This window comes from Copadichromis virginalis, linkage group LG10 (assembly GCF_057382275.1).
Source record: "Copadichromis virginalis isolate Kocher_CV1m ecotype Utaka linkage group LG10, C_Virginalis_male_GT1.1, whole genome shotgun sequence".
NCBI lineage: Eukaryota > Metazoa > Chordata > Actinopteri > Cichliformes > Cichlidae > Copadichromis > Copadichromis virginalis.
Genome location: NC_140627.1, coordinates 1,414,497 through 1,431,524, shown reverse-complemented (window position 1 = coordinate 1,431,524; position 17,028 = coordinate 1,414,497). Strand labels below are relative to the sequence as shown.

The window sequence follows — 17,028 nt, the reverse complement described above, 5'->3', positions numbered from 1 at the left end:
CCGGGTAAACAAATCACGTATCGTACCTGGGGTAAGCGAGCAGGCCTGAAGCTGTCTTATCACATTACTCAGCTCTCCCTGCAGATTAGCTCCATTGGAGTTCTTCAGAGCAATCAGCATGCTCTCTATGTCCACCACTCCATCCCCCTCCGCATCAAACTGACCAAAGGCCTGAGACAGTGGAGAAGGACAAAGACTCTTTTATACCAACATTTACTTCCTCACTTTCACAGTGTTGCAAAAATCTACAAGAACATTAGTCTTAAAACACAAATGGCTGAACAACTGGTGTTAACATAAGGAGCCCTCAGCTGGAAGCATCTTTATCGCAGACTATGTTACGTAGCTACACTTTTGGAGTCTGTGGCTTGATTCCTGAAAGAAACACCGTCCCACTCCCTATTTAAAGCACAGCTTTGATAGTCAGGATTTACAAAGAGCTCAGACTGACATGCATTAGTTCAACCAGTCATCTGCAACCACTGGTTAAAACACAGCCAGTCAAGAGACGACAAAACAACGTGGTCTGCTACAAGTGACCAAAGCGGAAAACCTCGTGACAAACCCCACAAGAACGGGTGACATTATGTCAGCTCGTTTACTCGATCCACTGCAACTTCTAGAAATCTACAAACGGCAAAAACAAAGGGGGGGCTGCTAGAAAACTCCCCCTTCTGTCCAAGTTCAGCCACAGTCTACAAATCAGCCATAGCCGAGTTGTGGTTTGACAGAATTGGAGCCCGTCTGTTCCAGGCGACACTCCCGAGCTGCTTCGTGCATCGTGCCCAGGATAGATCGTCCCGTTACTCGACCTGGTACTGCCGACAGAACCGTGACTGGCCAAACTCACCTGTCACAGGTGAAGCCTGATAACAGAGCCCCCTCTTCGATCACTACAGCGCTATTTAGATTTGTTGACCGGCAATGATAAAAGCACGTGACAGCCCAAAGACTTAATTACGTATTTACGTATTGATTACAAACGCTGAATGGGCGTGGCGACAAGTTATCAAACACGACGCTCGAACCTGGGCCAAAAACGAGAAGACGCGACGGCTCCAATCATAACATGTGACGTTAGAAACGTGAGCAAGGCCACAGCGGGTTGATACCTCTTCGCACTCGTCCCTCGGGGCATCTCTGCTCTCTAACATCTCACAAAATTGCTCAATATTAACGGACTCTTCTCCTCGGTTTAACCGGTCCTCGAGCCACCGCATCAGGACACCCTCATTCCCGGCCAGGACGGACTCGTGAATGGCGACTCCAGAGTCGCTAATACGAGCCGCCGCTTCTCTCAGTTTCACTTGCTCCAAGAGGACCCCGGGGCTGGGTGGTCCACCAGTGGGCACGGGTAGGTTATTCGATCCCCTTCCGCTCCTGCCACAACCAGAGCCGCCGCCGCCGCCTCCAACACCGCCGCCAGCGGTCGCAGAGGCCGGACCGTCTTCCGCGAAGCCGGGACTCTCCGTTTCTATGTCTTCCTCGTCGCCGCTGCCTCCGCCGCAGCCGCTCTCCGCGTTGCCCATGTTTGTTTCGCCGACCTAAGGCTCCCCTGAAAACCCCTGCGGCCCACTGGGCGTGAGTTCTGAAGCGGTTGGACCGGTCTGTACACAGACCGCTCCAGCGTTCACCTACAGCAGAGCTCTACTCCACTACCGCATTGACGTTCTGTACGCCCGCAACGTCCTTTGCGTTCGTAGTTCGCGCAGGCGCTGTGGTTTGGCGTGTCCGTTCGCGGAAGCACCTGTGCTGCCACTGTGAGGTGTGCTGGACTGAATGTAAAGCTTAAAGAAAAGGCGCTTTAATAAAGCAGCATGCTCAGCTATGTGGTGGTCGCGCTTTTATCCGTGTCGCTGGCAGTGCTGTTCATCCCTCCTGATTGGTCAGCTATGTTTGGCACTGAGTCATCAAAGGGGTCACCGGTCAGACTCCTAAGCAGGAGTGAGTTAGCGCTGCACGGTGGGCAGCGGGGCAGCAAGGGGCTATACCTGGCCATACTGGGCCATGTTTTTGATGTACACAAGGGAGAAAAGCACTATGGACCCGGTGGCGCTTATCACTTTATGGCAGGTGATGCCCGGCTTTCTTTAACGACACTGGATTCCATGTGTGGTTCTCCTAGCAGTCCTCTATATTCCGCCTTTGTCTCTACGTGTGTTTGTACTTTCAGGCAAAGACGCCTCCCTGGCCTTCATCACCGGAGACTTCACAGAGAGTGGGCTGACAGATGACGTATCGAGTCTGTCCCCCCTAGAGGTGGTTGCACTGTACGACTGGCTGGCCTTCTACCAGAGGGACTACCAAAATGTGGGTATGTGATTTCCATCATATTGTAGTGGAACAGCTCCAGGTGGCCGTCAGAGTAAATAATGGTCTTGTTACTACAAGTGCGCCTGGTTGTTTCGGAAACGAAGAGATATTTTTGGTACGTGTTGTGCAGATCCTATTTTATGATGTGCAAAACAGACGCAAAGTATACAATGTTTGTTGTCACTATAATGACCTAGGCAAGAAGGTTACTTTAAAATGTCTTAACAACACTTCCTTTGTTAATTGACACGAATATTGTTACTACTTTACTCAGGGAGCAAAGTGCAGCTAGGATATGACCATACACTTCATGAAGACAATTTACCTTAAACATCCCAGAAAGTTTTCATTTAATGTTTTGGTATCCAACATTTAAATACAGGTGTATTAATCGGTCGGTTCTATAACGAGGCTGGAGAGCCCACAGAGGCCCTGTTGAGAGTAGAAGCATCACTAGCAGAGGGTAAGAAGCTCAAGGCTCAGTCTGAGGCTGAGAGGATTCGCTTTCCGTCTTGTAACTCAGAATGGACTGCTGCCAGTGGAGGAAGATTCTGGTGCTCCACTAAGAGGTATGGACATAGTTTGTGCCTAATCGAAAACAAGTCAATGTTGTATTATCCTACTGATGTGTAATACAGCATTTCTGACACTAGTGGGCGAGAGGAGTGCACATAAGGAGACACAGGGTTGAGTTTATTTCTTTATTCGCTGCAGCGGTGGAGTGGCGAGACACTGGGCAGGCGTGCCACGGCAGCTCTTCTCTCCCGGCTCCAGTGGTGTTCGTTGTGTCTGTGTTGAAGACCCGATCGCGGCAGAGGAAGACCCCAACCTGCAGAAATACGACGGCTGCCCTGCACATGCCGAGTCATGCTCTGTGGGAGCGCACTAGACCGGTCAGCCCCGAGAATGGGCCCCACTCATAGCTGCTTCTTAGCAGCACTGAACTCAGAAAACTTTGGCTAGTAACTGAATTGTTTGACAAAGAGACGAAATCATGAAACCTCAAAGCATTTTTTGATGACCTTTATGTAAAGTTGTCCTCCTTTTCCCTAAAAGAATACACCAGGAAGAGACGAGCTAGATATCTGAGCATACAGATACGATACAATGTGCATAAAAGATTAAACAATGTGCATAAAAGATTAACAGAGGCAAGATTTAGGTTTGTCACAATGACAAGCACAAACTGCATTTAAGTACAAAACAGTTGTAGTGGTCAAAAATATCACACATTTATCTGTACAATTTAACAATACTTGAAGAGGCCCCACTACGTGGCCATCCCTCTTACTCCTCATTCTCCCCAATGATCAGAAATGTCACGTGAACTTGATAAAGTGCACCTGTTAGGTTTAGAAATCAAGAAGCGTTACATGTGATGGGGTCAAGACGACAACTTGACACGAGGCAACGTCGTGGGACCGTCGAGGACCTCACGGTCGGCCCGACATGGAATGTAATCATTCGGTGGCTGATTTTAAAATTATAACCATGACTTGAAGGCTGCAAATTAAATGACATGCATAGGCATACTAGGCATTTCTGTAACTGAGAGGGGGGGGGGGGTACTTAATGTTTTGGAGAGGTTTCTAATGCTCTCGTGATAAATGGGCTTTCTTCTGTCACATTTCCATTCAACTTGGCCGAGGCGTCCTCATAAAGCTCAACTGGGGACAAAACACCACCTTATTTTTCCAGTTGCACCGTCACGTCTGCAGTAAAGTAATATAAAAGTTTAACAGAAAAGGTTGGATTCACTTTGGACCTAGTCAAGTTGAGGTGCTTTCCCCTCGACCCATTTTACTCAGTTAACACAAAATAGTGAATAAATGTTCAAAGATTACAGAGAACGCAGCGATCTTTAGAACAAAGGGCATTTTCCTGTTTGTTCTTGGTTGGCAGCAGCCTCAACTCCATCACGAATGTAGAGTTTCATTTCGTAGCATTGATATTTTTGTTGTATTTGGACAGGTCGGCATGTTTAAGGGAAGACCCCTTCTAAAGGTGGACTGAAATGCCGTGTACAACAGCTACCTGCTTGTGATATCAAAGAGCTCATCGGCGCAAACATCACTGAACTCAGTCCAGCCACTGATATTCACTTCAACATACTTTGAAACAGAAACAAAACAACAATGTTTCACTTCCTACTTGCAACATCCCTCTAAAAGATTAATAGTTTTTCATAAACTGGAATAGTATAAAGATGATGGTCCATAACTGTCTGGGATTCTCTTGTTAGCATGTCCTGCTCCCAGTGTGCCTGAATAATTGTGCCAAGTTGGACCTGGCGCGGTCGGAGCCAGAGGTTGAAAGACATCCAGGCCGGGGCATTACGACACGCCGCCCAGAGTCAGTACATCAAAGCAGATATCGCACACTCTGACCGGCTTGTTCAAGTCAAACTTGATGATGGGTATCTCTTTTATAGAGCACTTGTGGCACAGCAGACGCCCACAGTGGCGGCTAGAGGCAAGAAGGAAAAAGGAGAGTTAGACCAATACTGTATCTACTGCATGCCTACACAGAAAAGCTGCAGCACTAACCAGTGATGTTTCCGTGTTGTAACTCCAAACTTGGCACCGCATTCATAGCAGTTGGAGCCATCACACCACGGGGGCTCTTTGGAAAGCATATCTGCGGAAGGGGGCGAAAATTATCCCAAAGATCACCCCAACACGCCATTCCCTGTGAGGCTGTTGGTTTATAATACTGGAATATTGATGGGTAATTAGGTATGAAAAAGATACCTAGAAGGCGGAAGAGCAACTGCTTGGTTGCAACCTGGTAGTTGAAAATATTGATGCCCTGATTATTAGTGACTCCCAGGCGAGCGCCGGCCCTCACAATAGCACGGCACAGGTTTGCGTTTCCTTTCATGTAGGCCAGCAGCAGAACTGCAACAACATACATGTCGCCGTCATCCTTTTAGAAAAGCACCAGTGATTTCCACATTGTAGTTTTATAACTTCAGCTACAAAAGCCAACATGGTACCTGTGTTCCCTTCATTGTCAGGTTTGTCCAGAGGATATTCAGGCATGCACTCCAGGAACAACTCAAAAATGGCAGCAGCATTTTCTTTGCCATAGTGGCCCAGCACATGCATTGGTGACTGACCCCTAAACACACACAATGAGATGAAAAGTCAGAAGATTTTTTCTCACATTAGTTTTAATACAGTTCGTTCACGTGTATCTGCATAAATCACCTGAGATTGAAAGCCTCAGCATCGATGTTGGACTCTGTGAGAAGGACTCTGACATTGTTAAGGCGACCCTGCATCACAGCCAGATGCAGAGCTGACGAGACAGAAAAGAACGCAGTTATTCACAAATAGGTCGCAGTGGTGGAATAGTAACGACTGACACCAGATCCCACAGCCAGTCTAGTTTTAAAGGTGAACAGAGCAGGAAACTCCAGTTTGCAGCAGTCTGTTGTAATACAAATTACCAGCACGATGCAACACCTCAGGAACAGCACTTATCACGTACAGATATATCTGCATTTATAATGACAGTTCTGATCTTGTCAGAAAGAACTGGTCGAGTCGTGATGTAATCTTTGCCCATCTCAGAGTCATTTCAGTGAAAACAAGACAAATGCTGTAAAGTACCATTATTGCCATTCTCGTCCTCGGCAGCGAAGTCGACTCCGTTCTCCAGCAGCACGGAGCAAATCGTGGCCAGGTCCTGCTGAGCAGCCAAATGTAGTGCTGTCTGTCTGTGTTTAGTCAGCTCATTCACTTTAGCACCAGCAAGCAGCTGGAAGGAGAAACCGTATCCATTGCAGTGTTTTTCTCATTACAACTCAAACTGGCATGAAATACGACTCATACAGGAGAAAATCTTGGGTTTCTTACCAGGTTGCGGACGATGATCTCAGATCCAGCCTGCACAGCCAGGTGGAGCGGGGTGAGTTTGGCCGCGTCCTGAACTCTGGAGTTGACGTTAGCTTGGACGCTGATTAGGAACAGGACACTTTCAATGTCTGAATTCTGCACAGCCACGTGGAGAAAGTTGCGCCCTTTGTTGTCCACCTGGACACAAGCACACGTTTGAGGTCATTACTGCAACACTCATTAACGCTACAGCAACAAACTAGCCCCTACCTGTTCGGCAGCACCTGGCTCCCTCTTGAGAATAGCCTCTGCCGCTTTATTGTTCTTGTGCGTCATGGCGCAGGCAAAGGGGGTCATTCCCTGACGGTCGCGAATGTTGAGACGAATGTCTGGATGGGAAATGAGGAGCTGTATAATGACATTGTGCTGGTTGCTAATAGCAGCATGGATGGGAGTTCTGCCCTCTGAATCCTGACAGAAAAACACATACAGCATTAACAGACAGCACACAGTTACACACACCAAGGCTTGATGATCTGAGTTCTTTGTCCACAGATAATTTCATGCATCAGTAACTACACAGGTACAGGTTTAAGGTTCCCCCTCAAACAATGCCAGCAAACTATTTGAGCATCTCTTTGAATTGTTATCCTCTGCCAGCAGTTTCAGCTCCGTTTTTTTTGGCTGCTCTGAATCTGTTGTGTCGTGTTTCAATTACATTTTCTAAAAATCTGGATCGCGTCATAAAACCCTCCAACAAAGATTAGTGGTGCAGTTTAAACCAGGGTAAAGATGTCATGCAGGTCCAACCTGTGCATTAACATTGGCTCCAAACTCAAGAAGGCACTGCACCACATCCTCCAGTCCCCAGTTGCTTGCCAGGTGGAGGGGAGTTTGTCCATCTCGGGCTTCTTCATCTCCCTCCCCATTAGGGCCAGGCCGCCTGGGGCTGTTCACGTCACAACCACTGCACGCACACGCACACGAGATAGGAGTTATAGAGATGCACACGAACAGTAAAGATAGATCGCCTGTTTAACTTTCTAACATCTCAGTAATGTTTTGGTAAAGACCGCTGCTAACGTGTTGACAGTTGACTTTTTTAAATTGAAGCCAATCAGATATAAGCGACATTCAGACACTTGCTGCATTTAAACAAGCAAACGATTTATAGCTTTGGTAAATATGTACAACAACAGAGACGTAGCTGACCTGCGGATAAGGAAGCAGGCCGAGACCTCGTTGTTCTCATCAACAGCTCTGTGCAGGAGGGTCTGCTGGCAGCCTGACGGCCCGGAGCTCCAACAAGTTGCATCACAGCCGTGGCGGACCTACACAGAACAGACAGAGTCTAGACTCATCCCACATCCTACCTGACAGAGGTTTATTTTATTGTTGCTAGAGCTGCCACGATTAGTCGACTAGTCACGATTATGTCGACTATCAAAATCGTCGACGACTGATTTAATAGTCGACGCGTCGTTTGAAGCTTTGTAAGATCCCAAAAGACGCAGGAATAAGTAGCAGGATTTAAGAGTGTAATAACGGACTGAAACAGAAGATGGCAGCACTGCATGTACAAGGATGCCAGCTGCCGTTAAACCCCGAAGAAGAAGCTGTGTCCCAGAATTCATAGCGCGGCCCAGCTCAGTTTCCAACAATGGCGGCAGCTAGTTAGTTTTAATATTACTCTTGTTATTCTTTCTGGGTCACAAAATAAACGTTTAACATATTTTCAGGCGAGAATGTAGCTGTGTAAACCTCAAATATCTGCTCAGTTTATCAAGACACCGCATATTTTCAAAAGCGCTCCGACGTTTTCGGAGACGTCTGTTACCCACTAGCTCGATAGCTAGCCGGGGGCGAGGCTAACTAGCGCCGTGAGAACACCGGACTCCCGGCAAATCGTTTTCAAACCCACCGCCGTCTTTCGCTACTCAGGTTAAACATGATATATGAGTCACTTAGATAACTTAAAATGTTATTGTTTGACTTTTTTCAGTGTTTTATTTGTTCCTGAGTAAATCGGTTTGGCTGAGATTAAAGTTATAGTTTTTACACAGCTGAATAAACGTCAAGCAGACAGCTGATTATCAGAAGTGTGAGATGCTCCAGAATATACTCCGGTGTCCTGTTATATTTTAGATAGCAAGGAGTTTATTAAACTTCACCGAAACAATCTGCAAATTTCAATAAAATTTAATAAACTCTCATCTTGTCTTTATTTTTAGTTAGCACAGACCTTAAACACTTAAAGCTGTAAGCTAATGATAGTTATATAAGAGCAGATGCTGCTGGTGCAATAAGCTGTAGTTTTACGTCTAATGGATGATGATCTGATTAGTCGACTAATCGCAAAAATAATCGGTGACTAGTCGACTATCAAAATAATCGCTTGTGGCAGCCCTAAGTGTTGCTCGTGTGGATACTCCTGCAGCTTCTTTTACTGCTGGATACAAACGAGTCACAGCAACTTTGTCTGGACACTCACATCCATTATTGTATTAAGAATGATTTCTTTCACGTGATGGATTCCTATCGGTGAAAACTGTGGAAATGCACTAAACTACTTCAGTTCATTTTTATTTCAATCATATACATTTACCAACATTTCACAATATCAAGGAGTAGGCAGAAGTATACACTTATTTAGCCCCACCCCCTAGGTTTACTTATTAATTATTTCCTCATCATCTAAATTTGAACAACAAAAACTTCAATGGTTTCAACTTTGAACATAACGTCACAAAAAATATTTTCTCATATTCAACTAAAACTATATTTAGATTTACTAACTTGCAAAAGAAAATAAACATCACTTTGACTGCTGTCTTGGGTTAATTGCATTTTCTTCATTCTTATACTTATTTAAAATTTATTTTTGGAGTTTTATTTCAAACTGGTTTATATCACTGCTGACCTTTATTTCGATTGGGAGCATTCCTGTCCTTGCCTTATATACACTTGCTCAACATGCCATAGATGCTGAGAAATACAGAATATTCCTGCCACATCCAAACCACAGACCCAGCCTGACAACAAACTGTTAGTGTCAGCGTAACAGCGAGGGACTAAAACACCGTTTGTCTGTGCATTCTTACCAGTGTGGACGCGATATCTTCAAGTCCGTTCTCAAGAGCCAGCCACAGTGGAGGGTCACCTTTGTCATCAACCACCGACATGTCAGCTCCTCTTGTGCAAATGGCGTCCACCACCAAAGGCAGCTGGTTACTGATGGCCAGCTGCAGTGCTGTTTGTCCCTCCTGGGTCCTGGTAGTTGAGGGACCCAAAGAGAAAACAGTTGGAGTAAAAACAAACGAAAACTGAATGAAAAGTATTTTGTAATCTGCTGAAATACATTAAAATTACACATCTCGGTATCGTTACCTAACATTAATGTCTGCCTGGTGTTCAAGAAGGAAGAGTGCGCTCTTGCTGTCCTGCCTTTGGATGGCCATGTGCAGCAGAGTTTGTCCACTGGACATAGTGTCATTGATAGATGCTCCTGATCCCAGCAGCTGAGCCGCTATGGTGTGCATGCCTGACACAGACAGATCGACAAATACAATCACTATTATTGATTTCACAGATCAATTTGATGACGCAGAAGTGACTTTGTTGGGTATTTTGCTGTATACCTGTCCAGAGGGCCAAGCCCAGAACGGTCTGGTCCATGGAGTCTTTGAGGCTGAAGTCTGGGATGATCTGGAAGTTGTTGGTGGCATGTAGTGCGTTGGCTGCAAGTATCAATGTCAGAATGATCATTACACACAAATGTAAACACGGCAGGTTGCTTTGCAGGTTAGTTACAGGATGTAACAAAGTCCCAAATCATATATGGACCTTTCTGCTCCAGGATGACGGAGACCACATCTGGGTGGTTGTGAGCGATGGCCATGTGGAGGGGGGTCTGCATGGCCACACCGAGGGGGTCATCGGGTAGAGGCTTCTGGGTTTGCAGGTTAGGATTGGCCCCTTGCTGGAGAAGCTCAGCTGTCAGGCTTGCTAGGCCACAGCGACATGCTGTATGAAGTGAGCTTTCACCCTGAGAGACAGCAAAGGGACCGAGCATGTATTTATGACCAATTAACAGTATTATTGATTTTATGTTAGTTTCATCGATTTAAGGTCAAATTGAGACATTCAGAGAGTTTGTGGTTTATGATATTACAGTGCATTAGTTATTTCATGAAATCTGTTTTTTACTTTTCTCCAACAATCACTAAAACAACCTGCAATGACCTCTCAGTCACTGCGTGGCTGTTTGATACAACGCTGAGCCAACGGGTCTCTGGAACAGCGATTGGCCTCATAGACGTGAGAAAAAGGTCAGAAGAAAAAAGAACAAGTCTGCAGCAAACCGTCTGCTCATGACCAAATGTTCATACGCACCCATTTGTTAATGTGGTTGACCTTTGCCCCATGAGTTGTGAGGAAAAGAGCAGCCGCCTCATTGTTTGCAAGCGCTGCTCTCTGCATGAGGCAATACTCTGTGACCAATAAACGACGTAAAGGAGAATGTTTAAGGCACAAGCAGCACTGGAGTTGGACAGTAACGTGCAGAAAGGTTGCCGAGCAGCTTAATAACCTGTGGTAGTGTCAGGTGCATCGGGGTTGCTTCCTCTCTGGATGAGCTGGGCCGCAAAGCTATTCTCGTCAAACGAGGTGCCGTTTACGACCGGCGCATTATCTTCAAACGGGTTGACAGAGGGATCCGAAGACACGGTGATATACTGCAGCGCCAGCCACAGCGCTGTGCTGCCCTCGTGATCTTTCAGCTCCAGGTCAAGCCTAACAAAATGGAGACAGAAGGCCAGGTTACACACACAGCACTATCACACAGCACCAGGTTACACACACACACACAGCACCATCTTTAAGGTTACACAAGCTTAAAATTGCAGTGTGTTCAAAGAGAAATGGAAATTAGGATTGATGAAGTATGGCCTGCATTTGTATAGCGCTGTACTCAGTCCCTAAGGACCCCAAAGCGCTTTACACTACATCCAGTCATCCACCCATTCACACACTGGTGATGGCAGCTACATTGTAGCCACAGCTGCCCTGGGTTTCATATGTGACTCAGTAACTTTAGTAGGAGACTTGCTTTGTTTTTTTTAAAGTTCCAGTTGATTCTAACTGGAGCCCAACTGATACAGGGTCTTTGAGACCAGTACCGACACAAAGACGGGTCAGAGCGCCCTCTGCTGGACAAACTGTGAAACAAAGCTCATAACACAGTTGAAGGGTGTTTCTCTGGTCTCACTTTACTGGCTGTTTTAAATGCAGACACATCTATAAATAAAAAGCTAATATTGGTGGATATTAGCTTTACTTTGGGCTCTAATCCTAACCTGCCAGCTTCTAATCTCCCATTTCCCAGAGTCATCATCAGTGCTGTGTAACTGCTGCTCAGGAGAGAACAAACCCCAATACAACTGACTCGAGCTAGCGAGTCTCTGTGCTGTGAGCTTGAAGGCAACTCTGTCCAGAACCTGCAGCAGGAGTAGAACTGGTTAATGCGCCGCTATGCCACGCTCAGCAAGGCTGCACAGCAAGGACTACAGAGGCAAAGACTTAGTGCAGCTTAACCCTTTAAGACCTACCATAGAACCAAGTCTGCCAGAGCCTATATTATATTTGTACATGCTGTGGAGCCATTTTTGGGAGCATTTCAAGTTGCTATACACCAATACAACCGTTATAGACCAAATTTTAATAATATGTCTGCATTAAGTGCATAGTAATTACATAAATTGCAAAAAAGTGCAATAAACTACAAATAAATTGAAAATCGTTTTTGTTTTTTTCCCCCCATATATTTCTAGTTAGAGACATTTCAGAGCTCAAAACTGTAATTACAAAACAGTTTCCAATAACAGGAAATTTATTTTGAGTGTCTTCATAGTTTTATTTTTGAAATCCACCAATTTTTATATACTGCAGGAAAAATGAAAATAAATATTATGATGCAAATTTGCAAAAAAACAAAAGAAAACAGCATGTGCATCAAAATAAACTGTTTCCAGCAGTGCAGTTTGAGTTCCAAGCATCCCAGCAACTATTCAGAAAAGCACGAGGTCAAACATAACTTTTAAAAACACCAGTATAGGCTTATAAGGCCCCGAAGGTAAAAACAACATTTTCCGCAAAAATGACATCACTTCAGGTTTCGGGCGGACATGCAACAGTTCGCGCTGACGTCTATTCCAACGTAGGAAGTGTTACGAACAGCTGATCGGATCAGCAAAGCGTGTTTCTGGAATATTATGTCTTTGTTGCTGCAAGTGCTTTTTATGCAGTTTTTGCAAAGCTATATGTGGAACGAAACCGTGACTGAGGACGAGCTGATGGGATAAGATGTAAGTACAACTCCTCCGGTTTCATATGCAAAAAAAATTATTGCGCTCGCTCACGTGGTTGCAGAGCTACCGGGATTTAAAAATAGTTACGCAAAACGAAGCGTGCCCGTTTTAAAGGGTTAAGACAGCAGAGTGCAAATGAAAAGAAATTTCAAAGTATATACAGGGTTATCTTTTCTTTAACGTGCGTGTCGCGGCTACTGGAACAAATCGATTTTATATTCTGTGGGAATCGCTGCCGAGTGTGACACGTCAGAAACAAGCCTGACATTCAGTTTGAAGGCAGAACATAACTCACTGTTTGCACTGCAGCAGCTGGTTGAACACCGGCTCGTTCCCTGATGACACAGCTTCGTGCAAAGGAGTTCTAAAAACAATAAAAGACTAAAATGAATGATGATTATACTTTACAGCATAAGTAACTGCCTTTATAGTCCAATAAAGGTCATAAACCAAGTATCATGTGACCTACCTTCCCTTACTGTTCTGCATGTTGGGGTTGGCTCCAGCCTTGAGAAGAGCCTCAGTTATTCGCGCCATCCCGCTCATCACTTCGGCAGAGTGTTTCTTGGGGCTGAAAGAACAGACCAGGTGAAGCGGCGTTTCCACAGCCCCCACCGTGGCTGCATTAACCTGAGCTGAATGGCGAATCAGGAAGATGGAGGCAAACTCATCACCTGAAGGAAGACGGAAAGTTTTCAGGTTCATGGAGCTCATAAGACATTTTTCACACAGTAACAAAGTTGATACATTTTAGCAGGAAACAAGCGAGCGATACAAAGTAACGTAGACAGGAGCCCTTCACCTCTTTGAATGGCTTTATGCAGCAGACTCCAGCCGCTCTGGTCCACCATGTCCACATCAGCTTTGTTGTTCACAAGAGTGGTTGCAATGCTTTCCAATTTCCGGGAGAGCGCTAGGTCTAATGCTAGGTCGCCATTGTTGTCAAGTTCATTCAGCTTGCCAGGTAACTGAAATCAATAATAATAAAAACCAGTAACAAAACAAAATGTTGTGTTTTTGTACAATTCTGGTTACACCGTGACGAAGTCACTAAATAAGCATTTCATGGGAAGTTTGTGTGGAGAACTGACCTGCGCGTCCATCTCGATGAGATACAGAAACACCACATCTTCTCGCTCTACTTTGATGGCTTTATGGAGAGGATACTCTGTTTTAGATTTGATCATCTTGTACAGAAGCTGGGCACTCATGGTGCTGAAATCTTCTTTCCTCAGATCATCCTAATGAGAGGCACAAACAGTGTCACACAAAAGACTGCGCTCATGATGGAGAACGTCTAAGACCTCAAAAATCACAGACGAAGAAAGGCTGGCTTTTGTCAAAGACTGAGATCAAAGCTCGAGTCTATACAACAGTAAGGGGAGTGGTAGAAGCTGACAGTCAACAGCCTGCTATTCAAACAAATCCGCAGGAAACAGTGAAAGCTGCATTTGAATTGTTGGAAAATAAGCAAAGCAGGCAGTTCCACTTTGATCTTACGAGCTTGTGCAATCCAGAAACACACTCATCGCTGGACATGCACAAACATGGCTCACGTTACTCACCCAGTGACTGGCTATGATCTCCCCACAGTAGTTCATTAAGGTGCTGGCATTTAGCTCCTCGGCTGTCTGGTAGAAGCGAATGCAGTTCCTGACATTCACCGAGGACATCACGCCTTTTTCACACCTGGCCCAGCCAAGAAGCACATGTATGTGTGTGTGTCACATGTGTGGCATCGTAATACACTTTGCAAAAGTGACACCACTACCATCAACAGTGCAGTCAAAAAACTCAGTATGTAGTTCTTCTACTTGCCTCTCTCTGAGCAGCTGAAGCTGGAAGCGGTTGGCCAGTTTCATCAAGTCGATAAGAAAGGCATCATCCTCGCTCAGCTCCAACTCGTCGGTGTATGTCCACCGTAACATTGCCATGGCAACCTCAGGTTTGCAATCTGAGAACCAATAAAGTTTTAAGACAAATTAGAACAAAAAACATCCCCTCGCAAAGTCACAACGCAGGGACGAACCGCCCCACCTCCCACGCCCACAGTGGACTTTGAAAGTGTTCTCACCAAAATAAATATTCTGCTATCACCCATCAACATACTGAGTGAGCTGAGATGGGAATAAGGACTTGGTTTAAACTGCCCTTTAAAAGCTGCTCACCAGACAGGTCCAGCTCATTGGTTGAAGCCAGGTTGGAGAGACTCCACACATCGCTGCGAGCAGCCAGCACAAACTTATGGGCATGAATCTGCTCCCCCACTACTTTCACCTTTAGATCACTGCAAAACCAACACATTCATCACTGAGAAGCACGTCCATATTAAACATTAATACTTTAATAAGGCACAAACTAACTAGGAACCACAAATTGTCTGGCACTTACACTTTTCTAGTCTTACTCAAAGCCATTTATAAACAGACAGCACTCAAAAGATGACCCACAGACCCGCGTCCCTATAATGACCCTCACCTGTACTGTTCCTGCTGATAGAGGTCGGCCACAATGTCCAGCAGACGGCTGATGAAGGTCTCCGCGGCTGCAGGGGTGGGAGTGCCCTGACTAGAAGACTGAGCGGCAAGCATGGCGCAGCGCCTCTCTGTATCAGCCAGCTTCTGCTGCATCTTCACATACTCCTGCCTGAGCAGGGCCAGGTGCTTCTGCAGCTTGGCCACCTCCTCTGTTGCACATGAAGCAAAAGGAAGAGGCAGGGCGAGGGAACGTGAGCTAGAAAAACCTACTTTAATCACAGGTTAGAACTGAGCTCCATGATGCGAGCAAACTTTCACCTACAAACAAGCAGGGTGGTCCAAAGCACACACCGAAAGAAGATATTATTTGGGGTTAAGGTTACAAGCTTTGTTGGCATTTTGCAGATAACATCACCAGTGTTTAAAGATAATTATTATAGCAGTGTTGACTGCATGTAGTATTAAAAGCTTAAGAAACATCGCTTGAGCACTGACTACTTTCATAACGCTGGTTTCTCTGTGTGTGTGTGTGTGTGTTAAGAAACAAGCCAATTTGCAGACATTTTAAAATCCCTTCACAAGGCAGAGACCATGCTGTCAAGTCTTATAAATCAGCTAAAGGAAAATCTAATGACAGTAATTTTGTTTGGCCAAACTTCGAGGCTATGCTTGAAGTCAAACGCACTTTCTACACATCATCATGTTACAATATTAACCCACAGAGTTTCACAGAGGCCCATTTCCTTCCTTTAAGTCAGTAAAGTTTTAGTGAAGAAAAACATGCTGAGGTAGCTCGTTACTTTGTCCTCCCTTGTAAACCGTCGCAGGGAAGGCTGGCTACTGGTCATGAGGAACAGAAAGGGGGAGTTGCTGAAAACCACATGACCAGCTCAGCACAGGAAGGGTGGTATGCTGCCAACCGTAACCCAGCTGCTGAGGACCAACTGAGAAGTGAGAAAACACTGACCCAAAATAAGAACAGTCTAGCAGGCATCAGGAAAGTCTTCCTCTCCAGGCTCACAGTTTTCAATCATTTTTTTAAAGCTTTAAGACAAAGAAGTCTGAGGCATCAGGAAAGTCTGTTTGTCAGGACTTGTGGTCAGAATCACTTGCAGACCTGATGTGGCAATGATCCAAAATCTTAAAATGTTAGTACATACAAAAAATGCTCTCAAACTGTATCACCGACCAGAACACAGAGCAGTTTTAAATAAGCACGTATATCCTCTCTCCTACTAACCACAGACGGGTGTATTTGCTCCCTGGGTTCAGGAGATCTCCCTTAAGGACAAGCACAGAGCAAACCATCCTGTGTTTAGGCCAAACACCTGCCTGTCAGGTGGTCCGGATGACACCACCTGACACGGAGTGACATTTAACCTGTCCTGTCAAGTCTCCTGTCCTGCATTTATTCTCCATTTACTACGACTGGTAACAAGATGTGTTAATAAATAAAAGAAAAACTTTACCATAGCAGTTAAACCTCTGACCACGGTCAGATAAAGCAACGCTGGACAGTCTGATTAGACTCATGAAGCTAACACTTAATCTTTACCAGCAACACCTGCACATTACTGAAGATGATATACACCTTCTGGGACCTAGCAAACCAGCACGCTCCTTCGAAACGTGCCTTTCTTGCCTGGTTAAGCTAACTCGTAGCGATACAGTTCAGCTAGCAATATAAGCGAGAGCTAACGACAGAGCTTCTCAGTGGAAAGAACAGCGTGACAATAAGTGTCGCGACGCTTCGCATTTCCACCCACAGACTACGCTCGGTTTCCTTCACCGCTAACACATTAGTTGAGTCGGTGATATAGTTAAACAAGCGCACGCGGATAAAAGGGCGTGTGTCAAACTGCCCCAAAAATCAGTCACATACCTTCCGCCATGTTGCTCAACGGTAGCGCCGTGGCCTGGCGGTGTCTATCGCGATATGATGAAGCGGCTCGTAGCAGGCGGTGGTGCTGCGTTCAAGTGATTAACAGAAAAGACTCGATCACATGACCGTTACTAGCCCTCCTGCAGGCCAGT

At 45.5% G+C, this 17,028-nt stretch overlaps 3 protein-coding genes across 8 annotated transcripts in view; 1 reads left to right on the top strand and 2 right to left on the bottom strand.

The window, feature by feature from the left end:
• Positions 1 to 1,671, bottom strand: part of zzef1 (zinc finger, ZZ-type with EF hand domain 1) — a 29,153-nt gene extending 27,482 nt beyond the window's left edge. For all 5 annotated transcript variants that reach the window (XM_085469378.1, XM_085469381.1, XM_085469379.1 and 2 more), the window contains exons 1-2: positions 1,113 to 1,671; positions 27 to 171 (exon numbers count right to left, since the gene is read on the bottom strand). In XM_085469378.1, coding sequence (XP_085325504.1) covers positions 27 to 171; positions 1,113 to 1,529 — 562 coding nt within the window. In that variant the 5' untranslated portion in view covers positions 1,530 to 1,671. The remainder of the gene's footprint in view (positions 1 to 26; positions 172 to 1,112) is intronic.
• Positions 1,672 to 1,724: 53 nt separating this feature from the next.
• cyb5d2 (cytochrome b5 domain containing 2) lies at positions 1,725 to 3,521 on the top strand. Its single transcript, XM_085469392.1, has 4 exons — positions 1,725 to 2,073; positions 2,174 to 2,314; positions 2,696 to 2,882; positions 3,028 to 3,521. The coding sequence occupies exons 1-4, from the start codon at positions 1,818 to 1,820 to the stop codon at positions 3,200 to 3,202; spliced, it is 759 nt and encodes a 252-aa protein (XP_085325518.1). The 5' UTR covers positions 1,725 to 1,817; the 3' UTR covers positions 3,203 to 3,521.
• ankfy1 (ankyrin repeat and FYVE domain containing 1) lies at positions 3,322 to 16,959 on the bottom strand. 2 transcript variants are annotated; one of them, XM_085469383.1, is made up of 25 exons: positions 16,877 to 16,959; positions 14,996 to 15,203; positions 14,686 to 14,804; positions 14,336 to 14,471; positions 14,083 to 14,206; positions 13,609 to 13,758; positions 13,320 to 13,485; positions 12,987 to 13,191; positions 12,813 to 12,881; positions 10,741 to 10,943; positions 10,545 to 10,642; positions 9,996 to 10,197; positions 9,791 to 9,889; positions 9,540 to 9,693; positions 9,254 to 9,422; positions 7,365 to 7,483; positions 6,963 to 7,119; positions 6,423 to 6,623; positions 6,174 to 6,350; positions 5,928 to 6,075; positions 5,523 to 5,613; positions 5,309 to 5,433; positions 5,064 to 5,210; positions 4,860 to 4,950; positions 3,322 to 4,779 (listed from the first exon to the last, which is right to left on the bottom strand). In XM_085469383.1, the coding sequence occupies exons 1-25, from the start codon at positions 16,884 to 16,886 to the stop codon at positions 4,647 to 4,649; spliced, it is 3,501 nt and encodes a 1,166-aa protein (XP_085325509.1). In that variant the 5' UTR covers positions 16,887 to 16,959; the 3' UTR covers positions 3,322 to 4,646. The 2 variants fall into 2 exon arrangements, with proteins under 2 accessions (XP_085325509.1, XP_085325510.1); XM_085469384.1 differs by lacking the exon at positions 16,877 to 16,959 and adding an exon at positions 16,464 to 16,851.
• Between the last annotated feature and the right edge of the window lie 69 nt (positions 16,960 to 17,028).